The sequence below is a fragment of the Bubalus kerabau genome, chromosome 6 (assembly GCF_029407905.1).
Source record: "Bubalus kerabau isolate K-KA32 ecotype Philippines breed swamp buffalo chromosome 6, PCC_UOA_SB_1v2, whole genome shotgun sequence".
NCBI lineage: Eukaryota > Metazoa > Chordata > Mammalia > Artiodactyla > Bovidae > Bubalus > Bubalus kerabau.
In genome coordinates this window covers 959,468-982,851 of record NC_073629.1, presented here as the reverse complement: position 1 = coordinate 982,851, position 23,384 = coordinate 959,468, and the positions used below count along the sequence as shown (strand labels likewise).

The 23,384-nt window shown below is 44.2% G+C and overlaps 1 protein-coding gene across 9 annotated transcripts; it reads left to right on the top strand.

Annotated features, from left to right (window-relative positions):
• Positions 1-1,203: 1,203 nt before the first annotated feature.
• On the top strand, positions 1,204-23,136 carry SFT2D2 (SFT2 domain containing 2). Of its 9 annotated transcripts, XR_008716366.1 has the most exons (10): positions 1,215-1,415; positions 7,044-7,130; positions 7,382-7,467; positions 10,464-10,545; positions 12,925-12,960; positions 13,048-13,106; positions 15,002-15,031; positions 16,845-16,929; positions 17,356-17,416; positions 22,138-23,136. XR_008716366.1 is itself a non-coding variant. In XM_055587152.1 (9 exons), exons 1-8 carry the CDS (start codon positions 1,353-1,355, stop codon positions 16,882-16,884), a joined length of 483 nt encoding a protein of 160 aa, XP_055443127.1. In that variant the 5' UTR covers positions 1,215-1,352; the 3' UTR covers positions 16,885-16,929; positions 17,356-23,136. The 9 variants fall into 9 exon arrangements, 4 of the variants coding, with proteins under 4 accessions (XP_055443129.1, XP_055443128.1, XP_055443127.1 ...); XM_055587152.1 differs by having other exon boundaries at positions 17,356-23,136; XR_008716365.1 differs by having other exon boundaries at positions 1,217-1,415; positions 16,845-17,416.
• Positions 23,137-23,384: the final 248 nt, after the last annotated feature.

The following is a 23,384-nucleotide window of genomic DNA, read 5'->3' as shown; positions in this document are numbered from 1 at the left end:
AGGGATCAAACCGCATCTCTTATGTCTCCAGCATCCGTAGGTGATTTCTTTACCACTAGCGCCACCTGGGAAGCCCCCCAGATAGCTGAGAGAGAGAGAGAGAGAGAGAGAGAGAGAGAGAGAGAGAGATCAGTCGCTCAGTCGTGTCTGACTCTTTGCGACCCCATGAATCGCAGCATGCCAGGCCTCCCTGTCCATCACCAACTCCCGGAGTTCACTCAGACTGACGTCCATCGAGTCAGTGATGCCATCCAGCCATCTCATCCTCTGTCGTCCCCTTCTCCTCTTGCCCCCAATCCCTCCCAGCATCAGAGTCTTTTCCAATGAGTCAACTCTTCGCATGAGGTGGCTAAAGTACTGGAGGTACATGTAAATGGAATGAGTTCAGTGAGCCCCGAGGCTTGCATCTTCCCATACATAGAAGAACACTAAATTTCTTAGCTTGACATCTGGCTTTCCTTACTACTTAACAATACCTTTGATGTTCAGACTGCCTGCCCGCTTTGTTACAAACGTGTATATAAGCCTGACTCCCTTTCCTGCCTCCTCAGAACAGTTTTCTCAGGGTTACTGAGACACTATTTTCCAGGCTCAGTCTTCCAGGCTCAGAGTCGTTAACATTCCCACGAAATAAAATAACTCTCTACTTTCAGGTAGTGACTAATTTTTTAGTCAACACCAAAAAACACAAAACAATCTAATATAGATTGCACTCCCTCAAGCAAGTTCTACTCCTTTCTGCCAAAATCAGTCTTCTGGATGCATTTCCAGTTGGAATTACAGTAGTGTTTTTGTTTGTTAATTTTTCCATAAAGCTTATTAAATTTACTCCAGTTGGCCTCAAGTGATTTTTAAACAGTTGTTTACACTGTAACTAGGGCAAGAATGCAGATTCCTCACAGCATTTGTTTATAAGTTTGCACCCACACCAGAGGGAGTGTGAGGCACAGGAAGGTGGGTTCCAGGCGTCAGTCTTGTTTCTGCAGTGCCTTTCATGTGCTAGGGACTCCGCGTTTGTTCACTGAACCCCGGAAGGGAGGGCTGCCGCTTGGAGTGTGTAATGCAGCGTTGGACGCACAACCGCGACTTCTCCTAGCTCGGCAGACCTTAAACCCAGCTCTTCCTGCCCACCCCTCCTTCCCAGATCAAAATCAGCCGGAGAAAGTGGGCGGGGCGTAGGCGGGCTGTGGGCGGTGGCCTCGCTGGGCGCCTGCGTGGGTCGGAGCCAGGTGGGCAAGTACCTGGGCGGGGCGCGCTGTGGTTGGCGACGGCTGGGGCAGCACCCGGAAGAAACTGCGACTTAGCCAGCGCAACAGGCGGCTGGAGGGGCAGCCGAGTGGACCCGTCCCGCCATGGACAAGCTGAAGAAGGTGCTGAGCGGGCAGGACTCTGAGGATCGGGGCGGCCTGTCTGAGGTGAGTGCACCTTGGCGTCCCACCCTCCTGGTCGCACTCACCTCCGCCCCGCGGCTGCCGCTCCCCTGCAGCGGTGGTAGGTCCTTCGGGGGCCTCGGAGAGCACCAAGCCCGCCCCCCAGCTCCGTCGGCTCTTGTTGCTGGCTGGTGAGAAAAGCATGCTGGACTTCTAGGGTTTCTTGGAAAGCAACTCTGCCTCTGCCCCTTTCTCCTCCCCCGCAGGCTCAAGACCTTCGCGTTCCCCTCACTTTCCACCCCAAGTGCCAGGGCCCAGGCACTCTGCATAGGGCGGTTGGCACCTGTTTACTTTTTTTTGTCCTTCACCCTGTCAACCTTCCGCGCCCCATCCCCTCAACAAAGGGAGGGAGGGCCACGCTGGAGCAAAACCGAGAAACATCTGCGAAAGGAAGGGTGGCCGTCGGCGACCCCGTTCCTGCCGGCCAGGGAAGAGGCTTTAGCGCCGAGCTAGGCTGAGGCCTCTGAGAACCCGGCGGAGGGAGTCCTCGTATAGATTGCCTGGGCTAGGCCCTGGTGAGGGTCCCTGCTCGATGCCCACTGCGCGACGGGGCTTGTGGCCGCGCCCTGGTACCCCCGGCTGCGTTCTTGCTCGGTTTAAGTTGTGGGGTGTGACATGCCCACCCGACGTTTGCGTACACTGCTGCTGCAAATTGTTTCCAGGAAAACCGTGAATTCCTGGAGCTTTGGGACCACATCTTGTTTCTCTGCCGACACGTAGGCGTCTTAGACTTCATCGACGCCCAAAACCTCTTGAGGCCGTCTGCTTGTGTGTTTACTTTATTAGAAAGGTTTGGTTGAGCTGAAACGTGGGCAGTATTACCCACTATGTTCTAGAGCTACACAGTATGTTTATTGCCTATTTCAAATGCTTTGAGCTTTTGTTATTTTTTTTCCTTTGTTGATGACAAAATGACATTTCTCTTTATTCTTTTTTGTATTTCATGGGCCTTGGTTTCCTCAATTATAAAAAGAAGCCGTTGCACAAGATAATATAGCTTCTTTCAACTCTGTACCTAAGTTTTTCCTCAGATTTTCATCAGTGTCTTTAGTGGTTATCTCAGCATGCTGCTTTCAATTGGTTTTGCAGTTGCTGATTTTATGTTGAGTGACCCTGATACCTCCACCCCTCCTTCAATCTCAGAACCCTAAAATTTGCTGTCTGACTCTTCACCTTGAAGAAGTAACACTATAGATGTTGAGTGTTATAGGAATTGGGGTTTAACATTTTTTGGACAGTTCATTGCAGCCTCTGGCTTCTTTTAAATCGATTGCCTTTATTAATTGGTCAAGGCTCAGAAGTAATTTCATTAGTTCCTGTTCTTGATTTCTGGCTTCTAATATGAACCCTTAAGCCCAACCTCAGACTAGGCCTAAGAAAATTTAGATGGTTGACAGTCATGCTTATCTTAAGTTTTTGCTGCACAGACTGTCAATAAAGTTTTAAAGCAGCTGGGGTTCAAAAGGGAGATGTTTTCTTTTCCTGAGAATTCTTGGGGGGACAGTGGGAATTATGCAGTTATTTTGATTTGGAAAACCATCATGAAGTGGTAGACAGACCCTCAAGAGTGAATGATGGTAGTACAGATTGAAAATATAAATGCTGAGTTTGTTTTTACCTAAGATAGTGAATGCCTATGTTGGATACAATGAAGGGCTTTAAAGAGTTGTAAGCTCAGGCATGTAAAGTCTGTTTTAGGAAGACGAGGTGCTTCTCTCTTGTTCTAAAACACTGTTGTCAGTTTCCTCTCTCTTGAGTGTGAGATTCCTGATTACATACATCACTGCGTGGCACTTCCTGAGTCCTCACTCCCAGGAAGCATTTTGCATCTAGCTGAATCACTCTCAGGGTTGCTTTTGGCTTAGTTTTTACTTATTAGGTCCAGGCCACCTTGAAAATGTTGGTCCTGACTTGTCCCACATTTCCTATGCTTTTAAGGCTTAAGAATGCTGGTGAAATTTCTGTGTTTGTGTGTGTGAAGTTAGACTTGGTGACCTTAAAGTCTCTTTTAGTTCACTTCAGTCGCTCAGTCGTGTCCAACTCTTTGTGACCCCATGAACCGCAGCACGCCAGGCCTCCCTGTCCATCACCAACTCACGGAGTCCACCCAAACCCATGTGCATTGAGTTGGTGATGCCATCCAACCATCTCATCCTCTGTTGTCCCCTTCTCTTCCTGCCTTCAATCTTTCCCAGTATCAGGGTCTTTTCCAATGAGTCAGCTCTTTGCATCAGGTGGCCAAAGTATTGGAGTTTCAGCTTCAGCATCAGTCCTTCCAATGAACACTCGGGACTGATCTCTTTAGGATGGACCGGTTGGATCTCCTTGCAGTCCAAGGGACTCTCAAGAGTCTTCTCCAACACCACAGTTCAAAAGCAGCAATTCTTCGATGCTCAGCTTTCTTTATAGTCCTACTCTCACATCCATACATGACCACTGGAAAAACCGTAGTCTTGACTAGATGGACCTTTGTTGGCAAAGTAATGTCTCTGCTTTTTAATAAGCTCTCTAGGTTGGTCATAACTTTCCTTCCAAGGAATAAGCGTCTTTTAATTTCATGGCTGCAGTCACCATCTGCAGTGATTTTGGAGCCCAGAAAAATAAAGTCAGCCACTGTTTCCACTGTTTCTCCATCTATTTGCCATACAGTGATGGGACCAGATGCCATGATCTTCATTTTCTGAATGTTGAGCTTTAAGCCAACTTTTTCACTCTCCTCATTCACTTTCATCAAGAGGCTCTTTAGTTCTTCATTTTCTGCAGTAAGAGTGGTGTCATCTGCATATTGAGGTTATTGATATTTCTTCCGGCAAACTTGACTCCAGCTTGTGCTTCCTCTAGCCCAGCGTTTCTCATGATGTACTCTGAATATAAGTAAAATAAGCAGGGTGACAATATACTGTACTCCTTTTCCTGTTTGGAACTAGTCTGTTGTTCCATGTCCAGTTCTAGCTGTTGTTTCCTGACCTGCATACAGGTTTTTCAAGAGTTTACATTCAATTATAAAAGCTGTTAGATGTCACCAGAAATGAGTGCTTAAAAAAAAATGTCATTCTTTTAATGCAAACAATAGAAGTATGATTAGTTCTGTTTCTCCTATACATGAAACTGCAGAATTATAAAACTTGCCTGGTAATGTCTAGTCACAGATGGCTTCTTGATGAGTTTTCTAACTGATAACCTGGTCTTCATAAATCCAACTTCAACCTTTATTTTCTGTGGGCTTTCTGAAAATAGAGGCTTTGTGTTTTCTCTACAGGATTGTAGGGACGAGGAAGGTCTGAATGGTACCTGGTTTGAAAGCACAGGAATGAAGCAGTGTTCCTTTCTCACCTTCTTCTAGTTACCAGTCCTGTTTTCCTGAATGATTATCAGTTTTTCTTATTTTGGCAAGAGCCCCTCTTCTCTCCACATCCTAGAGTCAAAGGGACCTTTGTGCATAACTACCAGACAGCCTGGGAGCTGTTTGCCTACAGCTTCTATCCAGGTGCTATTCCAACTACTCTAATTTCCAAAAAGTGCACCAGCAGTTTCTAGAAACCATGAATTTAAGGAGTTATTTTGCATCCACACGGTTGATCTTCACAAACAGACAAAAAGAAGTGTTTCGTTTTCACTGGGTCTAGTTGGAAGTGGAACAACAGCAACAGCTTCCTCTGGCCTGTGACCAAGCACGGGTGTGAAAGAACCTGCCATTTCATGGATGAAAAATTATGGCCCCTCCCCCATTTTGCCAAATAGGGTGACATCTGGATGGTAGTCAGCTTGAGAGACGTGTAGAACCAACGCATTACTTTCCTTTCTGAAGGCAGAAACCAGAACTGCTTCCTATAACAAATGATTTTAATTTTTACAAGAGCTGGCATCTCATCATCCTTTTGAAACTATTGTGGCTTATCTTCTTTAAAAAACAGATGACTCTTAAAATGTCTCTAGATGCCAAGCAATCCTATCCAATCTCGCTACCACACTTTTTTTTTTTCTCACGGAGCTCTGTTCCTTTTTCCACCTTGACAAGCACCTTCTTTGGTGCTTGCATGAGTAGCAAGAGTGGTAGCTTTTGATTTTTTTCCTCTGTCCTTGGTAGGAGGTTGAAAAAGGGTCTAACCTGATTCTCTGGGATGCCAGTAAAGCCTGGTAACAGAGCATCACAAGGCTCATTTCAGGGGAGAGTGTGGAATCAGGTGGCTCCGCTGTCAGCTCCTGACTCCTGCTCCCCTTGCACGTCACCATCTCTGATCGTGCCGTTCGTGCATTCTGTGGCCATGTGTGTCTGCAGGGGCTCTTTGTGTGTTTGTGTACGTGTGTGTGTGTGAGGGGGTTTGCAATGTCATGAGCCCACTTTCAATATGTGTGAATAGATGGGACAGGAGAGCCCCTTTTGATAAGCTGCCCTAAATACTTTTCTTGTGGGTGGAGAGAAAGCCATGCTGTAGCAAAGCTTGCCATGCCTGGGGGAGCCTCTGGTCCTGTTCTTCTGGCTTCTGGTTTGACAGGGAGTTTGGAGACAGGGTTGAGAACAGGCTCCTAAGCTGGGAGCAGTCAAGGCGGTGCCCATCTAGTGACTTTCGCAGCCTCTACCACACTACCTTCTTCCATTAGGTAATGGGATGTGGAGTCTGTAAGCTCTTACCACATGGCCTGGTGGAGACTGTGCTGTCCACTTGAGGTGAAGCCTGGGTGAATGAATATACGTGGGGCCTGGCTGCCTCAGCTGGGCTGGAGGAAAGGCCTTTGGTCTCCCTGGCAGCTACTTGTGCAACTTGGAACAGCTGTGGCCAGTGCATAAGGTGAACAGGCCTCATGTCTCTGGTGCAGACACCTGACTGTCATCTTTGACATGGGGAAAAATAGCCTCAAGAGCTACTCATAGGCTCCCTTGTTTTAGCAGAGTTTTTCTGGAAATCTTGGCCCCTTCTGAACTTTGCTCTTGGGAAGGATCAATCGTGGTGGCAGAGAGGGATGAGTAGGACAGTCATTAATTAACTAGGATCCATCTCACATGAGGGTGGCTTGGCTGATGCCAACACCCTGAAGAACAGTTTCTACCAAGAGTGAATAGACTTGGATAAGAATCCTGATTAGGGTGAGAGTCAGACTCCTCCTGGGTCCTGGAAGGGCCAGCAAAAACAGTGCATGACAAAACTTGACTGAATTAGGAGATGGTGCCCCAGGGACCCCACTGCCTGAGTGCCACCCCTGTCTCTTCCCCTTTTCCTGGGCCTCTACAAGCAGAGCTCATGCCTTTCCAGGTGTCCTCATCTTGCTTGGGCTGCTTTAAGGGCTCAGGCTATTCTAGGATCTTCTGCAGTCTTGCCTTTCTGTTTGTGAAGTGCATTGTGCTTAAAGCAGAGAGTTTTCACCTTCGCAGATATTCAGCCAGAAGTTGGTAGCCTCTAATTAGCTACAGGAGATGAGATTCATGGGACGGATAAGGAGCTGGATTCAGTGACTCGTGAGGGCTGTTGTAGACATGACCAGTTAGGAGTCCGTGTTCCTGCCTTCCTCAGTACAAATTCTAAATTTAATTATGTGTATCCTTTGTTTTGGTGATTAAATATGCATACACATGTATGTAATTAGTTTTTTTATTTTATTTTTTAACTATTTTAGGTTGTTGAGGCAACTTCATTAAGCTCGGGCACCAGAATAAAAGGCTTCATTGCCTGTTTTGCTGCAGGAATTCTCTGCTCACTTCTGGTAAGACCTCTCTCCCCTCCTCCAGTCTTTCCTGCTGCCTTTCTTCTCTCCTCTTTCTACTTTCATCAACCCCCTTTTCTCTTTTGTTTTTCACTGAAATGCATGGATAAGAGGAGGGGGAGGTAGGTAACAGGGGTGGAGAGGGAGCTGAGGGGTGCGGGGAGGGAACAGGTTCCTCTGTGAACTCCTGGTTCTGTGGCTGTGGTAGAAGGGGTTCCTCATGTGCAAATGTCCTGTGCCTTGTCTTACAGGGAACTCTTTTGCTCTGGGTGCCCAGGAAGGGACTATATCTCTTCGCAGTGTTTTATACCTTTGGTAACATCGCATCTCTTGGGAGGTAACAGTTTTGTTTTTTTTTAAATCTAACCTTAGCCAATTATTAGATGGGGAAATGGATGTAGATTGTGTTTAGAGGGAGGTGAAGGAGGATTCTTCAGTAATTATAAGGATTTGGAGAGTAAAGAAGTCATTAAAACACATCACTTTTATATCCTACCACTTCTATATATACATATGTATTTTTAACTTCAGCATGTATTTATATCTTAGTTCATCTTTGAAGTACCCCTGGGAGGAGGCAAGAACCACTTGTAAAAATTACCACTGTAATTTTACATGGTGCAGAGCAGTTGAATGACTTCTTCAAGATTTGCAACTCCACCGTCTCCAACACCATCTTCTCCATTGCTCTAGTCTTACTGCTCTGCTTCTCGCTGAGTGACTTACATGCTCCCACCTTGTGCTGCACTCAGCGGATTCACAGACAAACAGAGTTTGGATCCTTACTGGTTGGCCAGGCAGACAGACATACAGGATATGGAGAGAGTGATGCCTGGGAGAGGGGCAGGTGGGCTGAGCTGATCTGACCCGACTTGGGGAGCCAAGAGGACCTTCTGTGGAGAAGGTGCTATTTGAGCTGCTTAGAGCTCTGGCATCTATCACTGCTTCTCTGAATACTGTGTGAGTTTCCTGTTGGGCTTCCCTGCCTCTTTTATGGACCCCTCGCCAGGCCATTTTCCACAGAACTGTGGAGTCGCTCCTTTTGTAGCCCAACTTACCCCCTTAGTGGCCCCCCCATTCCCTCTAAACAGGTGAAGTCCAAACCCCTCAGCATGCATGTGGGGCAGACCCTTCCAGCCTTCCTCCTCAACCAGGCTCAACTTGCATTTCCCCCAAACGTTTTTGTTCTTTGCTGGGACTATTCTCTGCCTGGGGTCCTGGCCCATGTGCACCCCATATTTGACGGGTACTTGCTTATTTGTCAGTACCTGACTCAAAAGTCACCTCTTCTATGAAACTTCTCTTAGTTCCATTTTCCCCTTCGGAATCACTGACCTCCTCCTTTAAAACGGGCTCTGTCTATCCCATATATATTTATGTGACAACACAGATAGCGTTTTATTACACTGACTTGTTGCAGGCGTGTAAACCACTTGACAAGGGCTGCACTTCTGTCTTACTTGTCTCCACATGTCCCCCAATGTAGGTCTTTTTCTGGCTGGAAATGCTAACCAAATGATTAAGTATAATGCACTGGACACCTTCCTGAAGCTTCGTTTATTAATTCTTATGATAGTATAATGCTGGACCTTGGAGATGTCTAATCTGGCTCTAAAGCTCTCTCAAAGACTAACTTTTGGGGAGTTTTGCTTTGGGTAGGCAGCATAGGTTATAATGTAGAGTCTAGATTGAGCAGAAATATATAGGTGTGTTAGTTCAAAAGACCTATTTAACAAATCCTAATGGAACTGACCCTTCATGGCATTGCTTGGGGAGATAATAAAGGGAGTGAATTATTTCGGCGTGTGTCTAGGAGTTTGTGACTTTACCTGTAATCTTTTATATTTTTGTATACATGCTGCATTTAATTTTGAAAGCTACCTTTGGCTCTTGCTTCTTGTTCAGTGTAGGCTTAAGAGTGCACTCAGCTCAAACACTTGACCTGGCAGCCTTGAATTCAAGTGGAAACTTAATGGCACTTCAAAGAGAGGTAGAGTTATTTAGCTTTTTTTTTTTTTTAATAGAACACTTAGTAGCTCATGTCATCTGCTGGTTGGCTTGTGTTAAACACTGACTATAACCAGCTACTCCTGGAGCGATGCTTCTTGTGGCATTTCTGTCAGAGGAGTCGGGAAGCATGACTTACAGCTGGCCCTGGCTCTTGCTGTGTTAGGCATGTCTGATTCATTTGTATTTACTCTTTCTTATTAGCCACCTCCGGAGAAGGCAATGGCAACCCACTCCAGTACTCTTGCCTGGAAAATCCCATGGACGGAGGAGCCTGGTGGGCTTCCGTCTATGGGGTCACACAGAGTCAGACATGACTGAGGTGACTTAGCAGCAGCAGCAGCATTAGCCACCTCTCAAATTTCATCCCTGCAGAAGACATGCTGAACCTGTCCTTTGGAGCTTGGTAATCCAATAGATGTGGGCTGGAATGCCAGCTTGTTTAAATGCCTAGCTGTGTGATCTTGGATAAGTAAATTAACCTTTCTGAACTTCATTTTCTCAACTCCAAAATAAGTGTAATAATACCTAACTGCCAGAGTAGTTGAGAGGATGAAATGGAATCATGTACGTGATATCTGCTGCTGCTGCTGCTAAATCGCTTCAGTCATGTCCGACTCTGTGCGACCCCATGGACTGCAGCCTACCAGGCTCCCCCGTCCCTGGGATTCTCCAGGCAAGAACACTGGAGTGGGTTGCCGTTTCCTTCTCCAGTGCAGGAAAGTGGAAAGTGAAAGTGAAGTCGCTAGCATTTAGCAAATAGTCCACACGTCACGGATGCCACTACTATCATCATTAGAATTATTCTCTGGAGATTATGGAAGAAAATGGAATTCTCTACTTATTAACATAAACTACCTAAGCCTGTAAGATATGTTTTTTCTTTTTTCAATTTCCTGAGTCTTTTTGTCTCCATGGGTAGGTTGTTAAGCAGGCCAAGGTAGCACCTGTGAGAGAGGGGTCCTCTAGCCTAGTGGTTTTGGGGGTAATTCTGGAGTCAGGCCTACATGCATCTGCAGCCTCCCTGTACCATTTTCTAGTTGGATGGCCTTGGATAAGTAAGAAGTACTTCTGGATTTAAGTTTCTTCACCTGCAAAATAAGTATGGTAACTGTTCTGTGATCACTTCATAAACTGTTAATGGATTGAGTAAGAATAAGGCACAAAGGCCCTGAGCACAGCACCTGGCCCAGAGCTTTCCGAGTGTGGCCACTGTTCCCGCTCGCATTGCCACAGGTGAGCTGCAGCGGGCGATGAGGAGGCACCTTGGTGTCCCCAGTGTGGTTTTGTTCTGGTCTGAACGGCTTGTCTGTGTTTGCTTCTTAGCACTGTCTTCCTCATGGGACCAATGACACAGCTGAAGCGAATGTTTGAGCCTACGCGTTTGATTGCAACTGTCTTGGTGCTGGTAAGGTCTGCCTGTCAGGTAACAGAAGTTACCTGTTAATTATTATTTTTAAAATTTTTTTATTTTATTTTATTTTTTAACTTTACAATATTGTATTGGTTTTGCCATATATCAACATGAATCTGCCACAGGTATACACGTGTTCCCCATCCTGAACCCTCCTCCCTCTTCCCTCCCCGTACCATCCCTCTGGGTCGTCCGATTGCACCAGCCCCAAGCATCCAGTATCGTGCATCAAACCTGGACTGGCAGCTCGTTTCATATATGATATTATACATGTTTCAATGCCATTCTCCCAAATCATCGCACCCTTTCCCTCTCCCACAGAGTCCAAAAGACTGTTCTATACATCAGTGTCTCTTTTGCTGTCTCGTATACAAGGTTATTGTTACCATCTTTCTAAATTCCATATATATATATGTTAGTATACTGTATTGGTGTTTTTCTTTCTGGCTTCACTCTGTATAGAGTTTTTGTTTCTGCTGTTTGGAGTTTTTTTCCTCTTAAATCTGTGGACTTCTAACCTTTTCTCTTTCATCTTCACTTACAACCCAATGTCTGCACCCCCTGTGGCAGAAGGGGGTATCCCTTTTTTAAAATTTATTTTTATTTATTTATTTGGCTGTGCTGGGTCTTAGTTGTGGCATGCAGGATCTAGTTCCCACATCAGGGATCGAACCTGGGCCCCTTGCGTTGGGGGTGAGGAGCCTTAACCACAGGACTACCAGGGAAGTCCCAGGAGCATTCTTTATCTAATAATTTTTCTCTTCCCTTTGACTTGTGTTTTAGTTGGTATTAAGGTATTGCCAGTTCTATAAAGACCTCCCAGAAGGTGTTGCTTGTCAGTTTAGCCAAACTCATGTGGTAAAGGGCTTCCCAGGTGGCGCTTGGAGTAAAGAACCTGCCTGCCAATGCAGGAGACATGAGACGTGAGTTCGATCCCTGGGTTGGGAAGATCCCCTGGAGGAGGGCATGGCAACCCACTCCAGTATTCTTACCTGGGGAATCCCATGGACAGAGGAGCCTGGCAGGCTACAGCCCATAGAGTCACAAAGAGTCAGACTTGACTGAAGCGACATAGCATGCATGCAGGCATGTGGTAATAAGAGAGCTGTAACATCCTTCGGGTAACGGGTGATGCCACATACAAGCAGAGCTTGGAGGGCATTACTCAGGAATACAGGGTTCATTCTCTAGAGTGGGTATCCAGTCTAACATGGTCTCTTTTTCTCCTTGTCATTATCTGACTTTGGAATCTTGTTTGTTTTTGTCAGTTTTCCTGCGGTGGGTCTGGTCTCCCTCTGGCTCAGCACCCCTGTTCCCTGCTGGTCACCACAGTGCCTTAAGTCTTGTCCTCTCTTTCTGTCCCTACTGGGGAATGCCTCTCTCTTCCTTGGGCCATTTCGTTCCCTTGGACCATCCCATCATTCCAGACCATATTCTCTGGACTTCTGTTATAATTACTGGTATTACAGTATTGTAACTTGATCCATATACTTCTGTTTTTAGTTTTGTGTACATCTCATTTGTTCAGATAGTTACCTATTGCAACTATTTTGTGTTCTTTGAGAGCATCGGGTAGAATGCTGGACACCAGTTTATTTCCATCATATTTATTGAGCAATTACTGATACAGCAGGGTAGAGAGGACAAGCGTGACTGACAGCTGGATTAATTGTTGTTGGCCAGCCCTGGAGGTAAATGAGCTGGAGAAGTCTCTTGCAGAAAGAACTTTCTAAGAAAGGATGCAGTGCTGAGGGGAAGGCGTGGGAGTGCCTGGCAGTCCAGTGGTTAGGACTTTGTGCTTTCATTCTCATGGCTTGAGTCCAGTCCCTGGTCAGGGAACTAAGATCCCACAAGCTGTGTGGCGCAGCCAGAAAAAAAGAAGATTAGAAAGGACTCGGGTAAAGTGTTAGGTATAAACAGATACAAACGGATAACTGACTCATGGGCTCTGAGAGTGCCATCTCATGTTAACCTTTGTCCTTTCTACTCCAGAGACTATAAAGAAGTGTGTTAAACCCACTTTCGCACATTTGAATGGAAAGATGGACGGATGGGTAGACCAGAAATGTGCTTGTATTTGCTGGGCAGAGATTTTGAGAAGATTTGAAAGTAGAAGAGGATCCTCCTTCTCTTTTTAATCTACATGAATCCTTACTGACAGTTTCATTTGAACTCTTCTGCCAAAACATGGGTTCTGAGGTAGCTTAGATGCTTTGAAATAATGGATGCATTTGGTTGCTGTGATAATCACAGAATCTGGTTACTGCAGTTTGATGTGCTGTTGTAAGTTTGTCAAGAATGACGTCTTTACAGTTTTTCCCCTCCCTGTTGTCATTGTCACTATATTAATTAACGTTTCCATTCTCTCTCTAGTTGTGTTTTACACTTACCCTGTGCTCTGCCTTTTGGGTAAGTGTTTCTTTTAATTTTCCGTAACCTTTTTGGTGTGTGCCTCTTGTCATACACATTCCTGTAACCGAATCATTTTTCTTCCAGTGGCACAACAAAGGGCTTGCTCTCATCTTCTGCATTTTGCAGTCTCTGGCCCTGACGTGGTAAGTAACCTTTTCAGCCGTCCCCTCCCACATCAGTCTCTGACTAATGCAGCTGACAGAGATAAAATCCCACATGATTTGGGTAGGAGGATTAGGAAAACAGAAGCTTTTCAATTTAAAAATCCTTAATGATGCAAGTCAAGTACACTGTCGAGCCAAAACCTGTCAACTCAGCGCACTGCCAATAGGTGGCATTAGTGGTCTTGAGTGGTCATGGGAGGCTGTTTGCCCACTGCGGTATTCTTGCTGGGCTCAGGATTGATTTTGAGATGTTGCTAGCATTATTCAACCATTCACGTCCGGTAAGGACAAGGACAATGAAGTATTGTAGGGGCTGGTAAAAAGAGGCTTGTGAGTCAAATAGACATTAAAGAAAAGGGAAACTGGCAAAAAAAATCATGAGTGTTATATTTATGGTTGGATGAATCATTTAACAGAAGGACAAAAAGTGTCACTGTCCAGAAACAGTGACTGATGAAATGGAAAACCGTGTGGCTGTGGGCTGTAGCACGACAGAGAATGGTGGCCCGGAGCCCAAGCATAGAGAAAGGACCATTGGAGACGTTCAAAACCATGGATGGTGCTGTAGGTTCATGGCCATTTCACACCTGCCCAGGCACATATGGAGACAACAGCTCCTGAGACATTTCCGTAATATGTCCACAGTTTATCAAAGGATGGTATCTGCCAGGACAGTTTCATAAAAATGTGACTAGATCTACTTTGGGAAAAAAATGTTGGCTCTAATGCAAAGAAAGGAGGACTGAAAGTTTTAAAACTTCCAGGGATCAAGTATAGTCTTATTGGATAGAATTCAATCTTGAGACTGCGTGCTTAACATCCATTCTTCCTTTTAGTAATTTTGGACTTTTGAATAAATGTACTTTCAAAATTCCCTTGGGAATTTACTCTGTTCCAAGTAAGTGAGCTTCTGTACACGGTGAGTGTCAGATTCAGAGAAGGATGGCCTGATTTTCATATGGCACATGCAGTGCGTCAATGTATTGAAAGGGCCTGGTGTAATGGCTTATGTTTATATTTTGGTTTTCTTCTGGAGGCACAAATCAGTCCTCACATGCACATGCCTTTCTTTGCTTATCGACTGAATATGAAGCCAGTGTTTAAAGGTTTGGCATTCATATGGGCAGAAGCAAATGGCCCTGTTACAATGCTGATGTGTTCCAACTATATATGCCTTCTTAGGGCTGATTGACTTCCGGCCTGCCTGACACCCAGGTCTGGTCTTTTAGGGTGTGACCACCTTCCTCCCTGTGTGGTTCCCTCCTGGGGAAGGGGATGAGTTAACTGAGACCACCAAGAAATCTGTGGGCTTGGGTTCTTAAAGAATCATAGTTAAAAAAAAAAAAGAATCATAGCTTGCTTATACTTTCATCCATAGAGCAGTTGGTAGTGTGTTTCCCCAACTTTACCTATTCTCTTTTCACTTCTTTTACAATTAATAGGCACAGACCAGAAAATTTATCCCAGTTGGGTAGAAGGTACATTCTGTTGAGGATTTGTAAAATATTAGGGGACAAATGATCTGGATCTTATTTAGTGTTCTTTAAGAATAGGGCTTCTAGGATATCTGGAATCTGTATGCTGTAGGTGATGTTGCTGGCTCATTTGGTTAAAGATGAACTCCGTGAGGCTGAGGTGACACTTACCACCACATGGGCCTTTTGCCCTCTAACTTTGATTACAGATGATACTTGCTTCCCTGTTATACACATGACACAGTGTGTGTGTATGTGCTTGTGTGTGTGTATATGTGTGTATAGGTGTGTGTGTGTTCATGCACCCTCCACACATTGCAGATGTTCAGAAGCCCAGTTCACTCTATAACCTTCCACTCACTTCATCTGACTCGATCTTTTGTTTGTTTTTCATTGTAGGTACAGTCTTTCCTACATACCATTTGCAAGGTAAGACTGACTCTCCTTAGGACTGTAACATCAATTATTTGGGGATGAGGATATGTTTGCACAGGTCCTTTTAGTTTAGGGTGGTTTTATAGAGCTCATGCTATTATATGGTTACGAAAAATCCTTGAGACAAATAGGCAGATGTTATACATCTGTTTTATGATTTTTATACATTTGTAAGCTGAGGCTCATCCCCAGCCCCACCTATAACACAACCAGTGATGGTCATTGACCCAGGTCTACCAATTCCTGATGCTGGGAACATTCTGCTGTGATAGATAGATAGATAGATAGATAGATGGATTCTTTATCGCTTTTTTAACCTGTAACTTTGTGGATATTTTCTTAAAGGTGATTATCACCTTAATAATCACTGAGCAAAGCATGGAAGGTTCATGCTTGTTTTCTTGCCCTATCCCACTGATGGAACATTTCAGAAAAGAATTCATAAAGGGAAGTAAGCAGGGCCAGAACTCTGGAGGACTGCAGTTTCCTAATGAAAGCAGTATGACCTTGGGCAACTCACTTGACCCCACCTTGGCCTGAAAGGACTCATGATAACTAAGAATAATTTCACCTCTTCTCACTCTGAGCTTCTGACCTCAAGACCTTCTTAAATTAGCACTTTCAGTGATCTCTATCTCTGACTCTGTTCTCATGTCACTCTTTAATGTCCATTCTTTTATAACCTGTGAACTAAAAAGGGGCTTTTCCTTAACTGTGTTAAGGAAATGAGAAGTGTGGGAGAGTTGAGAATGAGGAAGAACAGGCTTAAGTTTCAACGCCTTCCAAGGCTGTGTCTGACAGTGACCAGAAGATGCTGGGGAGTGACTGATTAGACAGGAAGTTAACCAGCTCATTGTGTTAAAGGCTGTGTGAATAGACTTTCCAAGTCTTTTAATATGTTATGTATATTGTGAGCTGCCATGAGGGATTTTGGTCATAAAACACTTTCTCGTGGATCTGCTGGGACTTCAGTGTGGAGCGTATCTTAAAAAATGTAGTCCTAGAATTATCCTGATAGTAAAATACAGTGTCTGTTCATGTGAATGCATTCTCTCATGCTCCCTCCCTCAGGTGACTGTAGCGTCCTTAGCACAAGAACACAGAGAATAGAGCTTGGGTGAGAAGTCTTAGATGTGGAGGTGGGATGGACATGCCTGCTTGGAGAGCATAGTAATTTGCTGAGCCCTCACTCTTTTCTTGCATGCTCTGCACTGAATTCCAAGGAGTAAGTGCCTGAGTTAGGGCTCATACAGCAGGGTCACAAGTGCTCAGTCCTCATAGAGAGCTCCATGTGCTAGGGAACTGCACGATGTCTCTTAACAAGTTTCTGCTGCCTACTTAGAAGGAAGAAAGGCCCTAGTGCCTATTTTATTTAATGTTTTTAGTGCATTCTGTGCTTCTGGTTGATATTAAAGTACACAGTCCTGACTAATTTTTTGGTTTCAGAAAGTTTCTGCTTTCTTCCTATTTTTTCCTCTAATTGTCAAGATAGCTGTTGTTTATTAAATACCTCCTCTGTTCAGTGCATTAATCCCTGAACTGGTCAGTAGGATTGGTGGGAACATGTCCTTTTACAGATGAGGAATTTGAAATTCAAATAAGGCAAGTAACTTGCCCAGTATAACATTCCTAATAGATGTTGAAGCTGAAGTCGATGCCATGTAGGTCTGACCTCATAGTCTAGGTGCTTTCTGCTCTGCAGCATGCTACTCTGGGTGCCCGGAAAATCTCAAGGAGGGCCTTTACCACTTCCAGGAGGCTTTGGGGTGATGATCTCCTGTTTTTCTTTGTGTTTTTTTTCTCCCAGGGACGCTGTAAAGAAGTGTTTTACCGTGTGTCTTGCATAACACACAGCCAGTTTTGCAAAGCTCTGGAGAACACCGTGGATGGATGTGGGTGGACCATGTTGTAAATATCTTCTAAACCTCTGTCTCACAGACATGTGCCTTTGATCTTGCAAGCAACATGTGGCTTGCATTTTGAACCTTTGAGGATTGCTTCTGGAGGCAACTGTGTGTTCCCAAACCCAAATGTCTGCCGCATGATACAAGAAATGGGTTCTATATCTGACAGAGTGGAATCTTCCTCATATACCTTTGATGGTGTTCCACTGAGTTTTTATGGGTAAAAACCTTGTTAGCAGCAGCAGATAAGCCTTGGGAGCCAGTGATTCCCAGTTGATGACAATGGCCCCATTGGATACTCAGGTGCAACAGGAAGGGATAGAGTTTGGGAATCAATGGGACTTTGTAGATTTGTCCCTCAGCGTGTCACGCCTGCCCCATACAACATGGATGTACTTCTACTTTGGTGTCCAGGAACAAGCTGCCATCCTGACATTTGAACGTGAGCCTGTGAAGAGCCTGGCTGTGGAATGAGGTAGAAAAGCACTTTCTGATGATGTGTGTTGTTTTTAAACCTGAACAGCTCTCTTCTGATTCCACACCTGTGAATGTATTTTCTTTCCTTTTTTTTTCTTTTATTGGAGTTTAGTTGCTTTACAGTGTTGGGTGGGAATGTATTTTCTAATGCTCATTGCATACTCTTCTTCTTGGGTTTTCATTTCTTTCTTTCTGCCTCCCCAACGTATCTTTATTCTTGACCTCCTGGAACAAGATTGAAAGAGAACAAAGCTGCGGCAGTAAATACTAGTGTTTCCTTTTGGACAGGAGCCAGTAGGAGGTGGAAAACCGTGTTGCTCTCTGCTGTGTTCCGCCCCCACCACCATTATTTGTAAATGTTTGCTTTTAAACCGATTTTATTTTCCATTCTCCCCTGGAATGGGGCCAGGGGAGAGTAGGTGGGAAGACAGAGCCCAATCATGGAGCCAGCAGAAATCAGGCACGCCTACCCAGTGACCTTTAAACAGTCCCAGTGTTTTGCACTGGAGCCTGTGCTGGAAACAGTGGGAGAAGACACCGGGGGCTGCAAAGTGGCCACATCACAGCCTGAAGCCTGATCACAGACAGACTGCTTTCGTGTCCCTGATTTTGTCTAGTACTGGTAAGAGCCTTGTGATGAAGCAGAGATTGTTAACCCACTTGGCAGGCCAAAAAAATCAAGGCTCAGAGAAGTTACTAACCCTAACCCAAAATCAGAGTTGATGGCAGAACTGAGTCCTGAGCCTGGGTGCCCCCGCTTCAGTCCCCTTTGTAACCCACATTTCTGGATGTGGCTCTGGTGATATCTCCTGTAACTATTTTCCCCGTTTTCATCAGCAAGCTTCTTCCTTTTCTGGCCCAGTCCTCTATATCACTGTATCTTCTCTTGCTTAGTCTCCCTGTGGGAAGCTTTCTCCTGGATCTGTGGCCTCTTCATCAGTTCTTATGTGCCCGTTTGCCCTTCCTTGCTGCATGACCATCAGAATGTCCTGTATTGATCATCAGAGCTCTTGGCATTGCAGGGCCTCCAAAGTCTCCTTCAAAGCCAGTCTATTTGTGTTTGCCTTTCTTTTCTTCTTCCAGGTCTGGCCTGTCCACTCAGGCTCTTGCTCTGGGAGCCTCCAAACCAAACGCAGTGTTCCACCTCTTGTCTCCTTGCCTGCTAATTGCTGAATTCTTTCTTCTGCTGTAGCTGAGACCTCAGACTGGCAAGGCTTTTCTTCTGATCTGGGGAAGGTATGAACAGGCCTGATGGTGCCAGAGTGAGGAACCTATGTTACTGGGTCCTTTCTAGGCTGTTGAGGGCATCCTGTCTTCTCCTGAGACCCCTAATATTCATTCAGCTAGAAGTGGAAAGTATATACTATCATCTGGTTACCATCACATGCCAGGTGCTTCCAAGAGACTGCTCAGGTCTCAAAAGGGCCCTGAATGGGGCCAGAAGGAAGTCAGGAGTCTTCATTGTTTCTTCTCTTTAAAGCTAATGTGAAACTAACCTGGTCTCACTGTGAGCTTCAACTAGCCTGGAGGCCACAAACAGCCACAGGATTTCTGTGGCTGACCCCTCTGTACCTGTTTCAGAGGCTGGACTTGGACTTTGTGAGACATGAGGTTAAGGGGTCACCTGGCCTGTGTGATGTAGTGGTGGTTAACGTGGGCTATGAAGTTAAACAGGTCCGGGTGAGTTGTGGCTCAATCACATGCTAGTGTCAGGTTGAACAAGCTCCTTAACCTCTGGTCCTCATGTTGCTCATCTGTTTAAAAATAATGGGGATAATTGCTGCTGGATCATTGCAGGATGTCAATGAGAAATATGTCAAGTGCTTAGCAGGGGGCCCAGCATAGGTAAATATCTCAGTAAAAGGTGGGTATTATTATTTAAGCCTGACAATAATGGATGACCATTGAAGGTGACAGGGTGAATGTCTCTGGTCATTAATTTATCTAAAAAAATTTATTTTGTGCTATGTGTCTGGCACTATAGACATCACCATGCAACATCTCACTGAATATTCACAATAACTTTGCTAGACTAGCAGTGTATGCTAGTTACTGGGTTGTGTCTGGCTCTTAGCGACCTTACATACTGTAGCTCACCAGGCTTCTCTGTCCATAGGATATTCTAGGCAAGGATACTAGAGTGAGTTTATAATGGCCAGGACATGGAAGCAACCTAGATGTTCATCAGCAGATGAATGGATAAGAAAGCTATTGTACATATACACAATGGAGTATTACTCAGCCATTAAAAAGAATACATTTGAATCAGTTCTAATGAGGTGGATGAAACTGGAGCCTATTATACAGAGTGAAGTAAGCCAGAAAGAAAAACACCAATACAGTATACTAACGCATATATATGGAATTTAGAAAGATGGTAACAGTAACCCTGTGTACGAGACAGCAAAAGAGACACTGATGTATAGAACAGTCTTATGGACTCTGTGAGAGAGGGAGAAGGTGGGAAGATTTGGGAGAATGGCATTGAAACATGTAAAATATCATGTATGAAATGAGTTGCCAGTCCAGGTTCGATGCACGATACTGGATGCTTGGGGCTGGTGCACTGGGACGACCCAGAGGGATGGAATGGGGAGGGAAGAGGGAGGAGGGTTCAGGATGGGGAACACATATATACCTGTGGCGGATTCATTTTGATATTTGGCAAAACTAATACAATTATGTAAAGTTTAAAAATAAAATAAAATTTAAAAAAAAAAAAAAAAAGGATACTAGAGTGAGTTACCATAGACTAGCAGTCTTGTCTCTATTATTAGACAAGAAACAGCCTCGGAAAGGGTAAAGGGTCTGTACCAGATCTCACCGGCAGAGGACGCCAGTTCTTAGATAAAAGCTCCTACTTTGTCCACTCTTGAGTCCTGTGGCCTGTTTGCTCAGACAGGTCCATTCCAACACCTTAGCAGCTCGTGGGTGATCTTGCCTTCCAGGATCTTCCCAGACTCCTACATTTTTCTTTCTGCTGCCTTACCTTTTGGTTGCTTCCCTACCTGTTTTTGTCTGCCGGATTGTAGGTGCCCTTTTCGAATGTACTGAAATCTGTTACCAAGCAACAGTGCTGGTTAAAAGGCAACCCCATGGATGAGACAAGGAGTGGAGAGTTGGGGTTTTAGATCCCATGGCTGTTCGGGGTCTGTTTCCCTGCTCCTCTGCCTTCTACCTACCTGTTCATTGCTGGGTTAGATTTTTGCATTTTGGAATGAAGGGAGCCATTGAGGTGGCTCTTTTGTAGACAAGAAATGTGTTTGTTCAAGGTGGTGCTTCCAGCAGCTGGCTGGGAGGCTGGCCTGAACGCTCTTCCTTGGCTGTTGGCCTGTGACCGCTGTGCTGGAAGCAGCACTGCTCTCCAGTCCTGGAGGCCTGGCTTCTTCTTAAGTTTCCCCGCCCCTTAGAAACTGCTTGTCTGGTGCTGGGCTAGTGTATTTACTAACTCATTGCCTCCCATCTCCCGTCTCAGAGTTCTTTGCTTTTGCCTGATGTGTTCAGGGTGGCCTCTGGCTCTCCAACTTCTCTGCGTGGCTGTGCCCATGGCTATGGGCTGCTGAGACCTGGCCCAAGGTTTCCTCTTTCTCTTCCACAGACTGTCTTGTCTCTGGGAAGGAGCAAAACACTCTATCTGGCTGAGCATTCTCATTGGCCTCATTATCAGTGCTTGGAGCTTTTGTGCATCACTCCTGTGTGGTGATTGTGGATTATCCACCTGAGTGCTACCCTAATCAGTATATGCTGAGAAGCAAGAAATATAATCATGAAATGCATCTAAAATTACTTTTGGATACTTCCATTAGGAAAGATAATTAAGAAGAGGGTCATACCTTAAAAAAAAATGGTGTGGGGGCACTGGTTTGGCTGCTTTTGCTTTTGGTATCTCCATGAGCGTGACCCGTGTTACGACACACGTGATGAGACTTGGTGGAATGAATTAGAAAATAAAACTGCAGCCCTGTGACTTCGGTATTCTTTTTGTATGGGGTTGCCTATACAAGGCTTGTCTTCTCATCTCTTTCCTCAGATAACTTCTGACTAGAGTCGGCTACAGAATTACAGATACTTCAGAGTTCACAACCCATCCTTAAACTTCATTTTAAGCAAATAAAAACAACAAAATCAGTGTTTAAGGTTTATAAAGCCATTTTGCTAGATAGTAGGCATCATTCTTTTGATTTTAAAATCCAAGACTTAAGTTTTTAGATATGAAGTAGTTTCTTTGCAGTTAGCATTTTTAAAAAAGTGGAAAAAGACTCTACACCTGATGTGTAGCTCTTGAAAAGATTAACAAAAGAATTTACATTTAAAAGTCTACATTTTTTTTTTTTTTACCAATTTTTATTTAAAAAGTTGGAAAGTTAAATCATGTGACTTTAACGTACGTTCTCATTTATAATTTTATGAAATTCTGAGACCTTGAGGGTGTTTTGGTCAAGTGAAGAGGAGAGTGCCCTGCGGTGTAGGTGCCCAGTTTACTTGGGGTAGGGCATTTAGTCTTTCCAGTTATCTAGTTCTACCCTGAATGCCTTGATAACACTCCTAAGGCCCTGGTATGCTTACGCTTTGCTGTTTTTGGCTCAAATTTCTGCCCCTTGGCTTCACAAAGCACTTCACAAAGCAGAGATCTCGCTGCAGAGCTTGTGAGCAGAGCCCAGGGACCATCAGTGCCTTTGTTGATGTAAACTGACAGAATAACATTATGTTCTTTTTTAGCTGGAGCTGATAAACTGATGATGAGCTTGAAAATATACACAGCGTTTTCTATAGATGGAATGAACTGAAAGCAGGGAAGAGTATGTTCACTAGGCAGAAGGAGCACGGCTATTTGAAGTGAAGGTCAATCCATAGCATTGTAATAAACGATCCACAGCATCATAGTAACTACTACTACTGATGTGTATATTCAGAACAATATCACTACATTTTTTTAGTGGAGTGTAATTGCTACAGTGGTCATTACATTTAATAAATAGCACCAAAAAACAGACATAGTGTAGGCAAAAATTCCCTGATATAAATGGCTGCCTAGATTTAATATCATTGTGGATCCGTCCGTGGGAGCCATCCTTTGAGACCAAATGGAGACTCAAACTGGGCAGAATGTTGCTTTCTGCCTGTTGAACTTCCAAACTGCAGGAAGAGGTTAGTGCACCTTAAGCACAGATGAACATTATACTTGTTTAGTGTCTTAAAGGAAAAACACAGTTTGCATGCAATCTTGTGGTCTTAATGCTATGAAAAGTGCTTTCTTTGCCTTTTTCAATATATTTGCTTGACTTAGCCACTTTGAACAAGGAAAAACAATTAAAACCTGAACTATGATCTTTTGCTGCTTTGTACATTCTGATTGTGCAGTTGAGACGACGGATTTTTAAAAGCCCCTGGGGAGTTCATATGCCTACAGAACATTGTGCCTGTTCTAATATGATAAGCTTTTAAGACACTTGGTTAAAAATTCGATTTTTATAATTGTATAGATACTCAGCCAATTCTGAATGCTGCTGATGTCATACCTAAATTTTTATGTCAAAAATATATTGTGTGTTGTTTTTCCTACCTTGAGATCCTATTTCATACAATGAATATTGTTTTCTTTTTACTAACTCCTTTCAAAGAGAAAGAATTTTACTGTTAAGGAAGCTGTTTTTCCCCCAAATATCACAAAACTTTTTTTTTTCTCTAATAAATGAGAGCATTATGATCTTTAATAAATCTTGTGCTGTCTCTTATTCATGTTTGTTTTTCCAGGAGTCACTAAGCCAAATGAAGACTGCATGACTATGAGAAAAGAGCATGTCTTTAAGATGAACCTTTAATGGTAGCACATGTCATAGGTACTTAAAGATGTGTTTTGAGATAAACTGATATGTTTATCCTTTTTTCAAATGACTTAGGATAAATACAGATCTAAGGACAGTTTTAAAGGTTTTGAAATGTAAGAAATTTCAAGTGGTTATTCT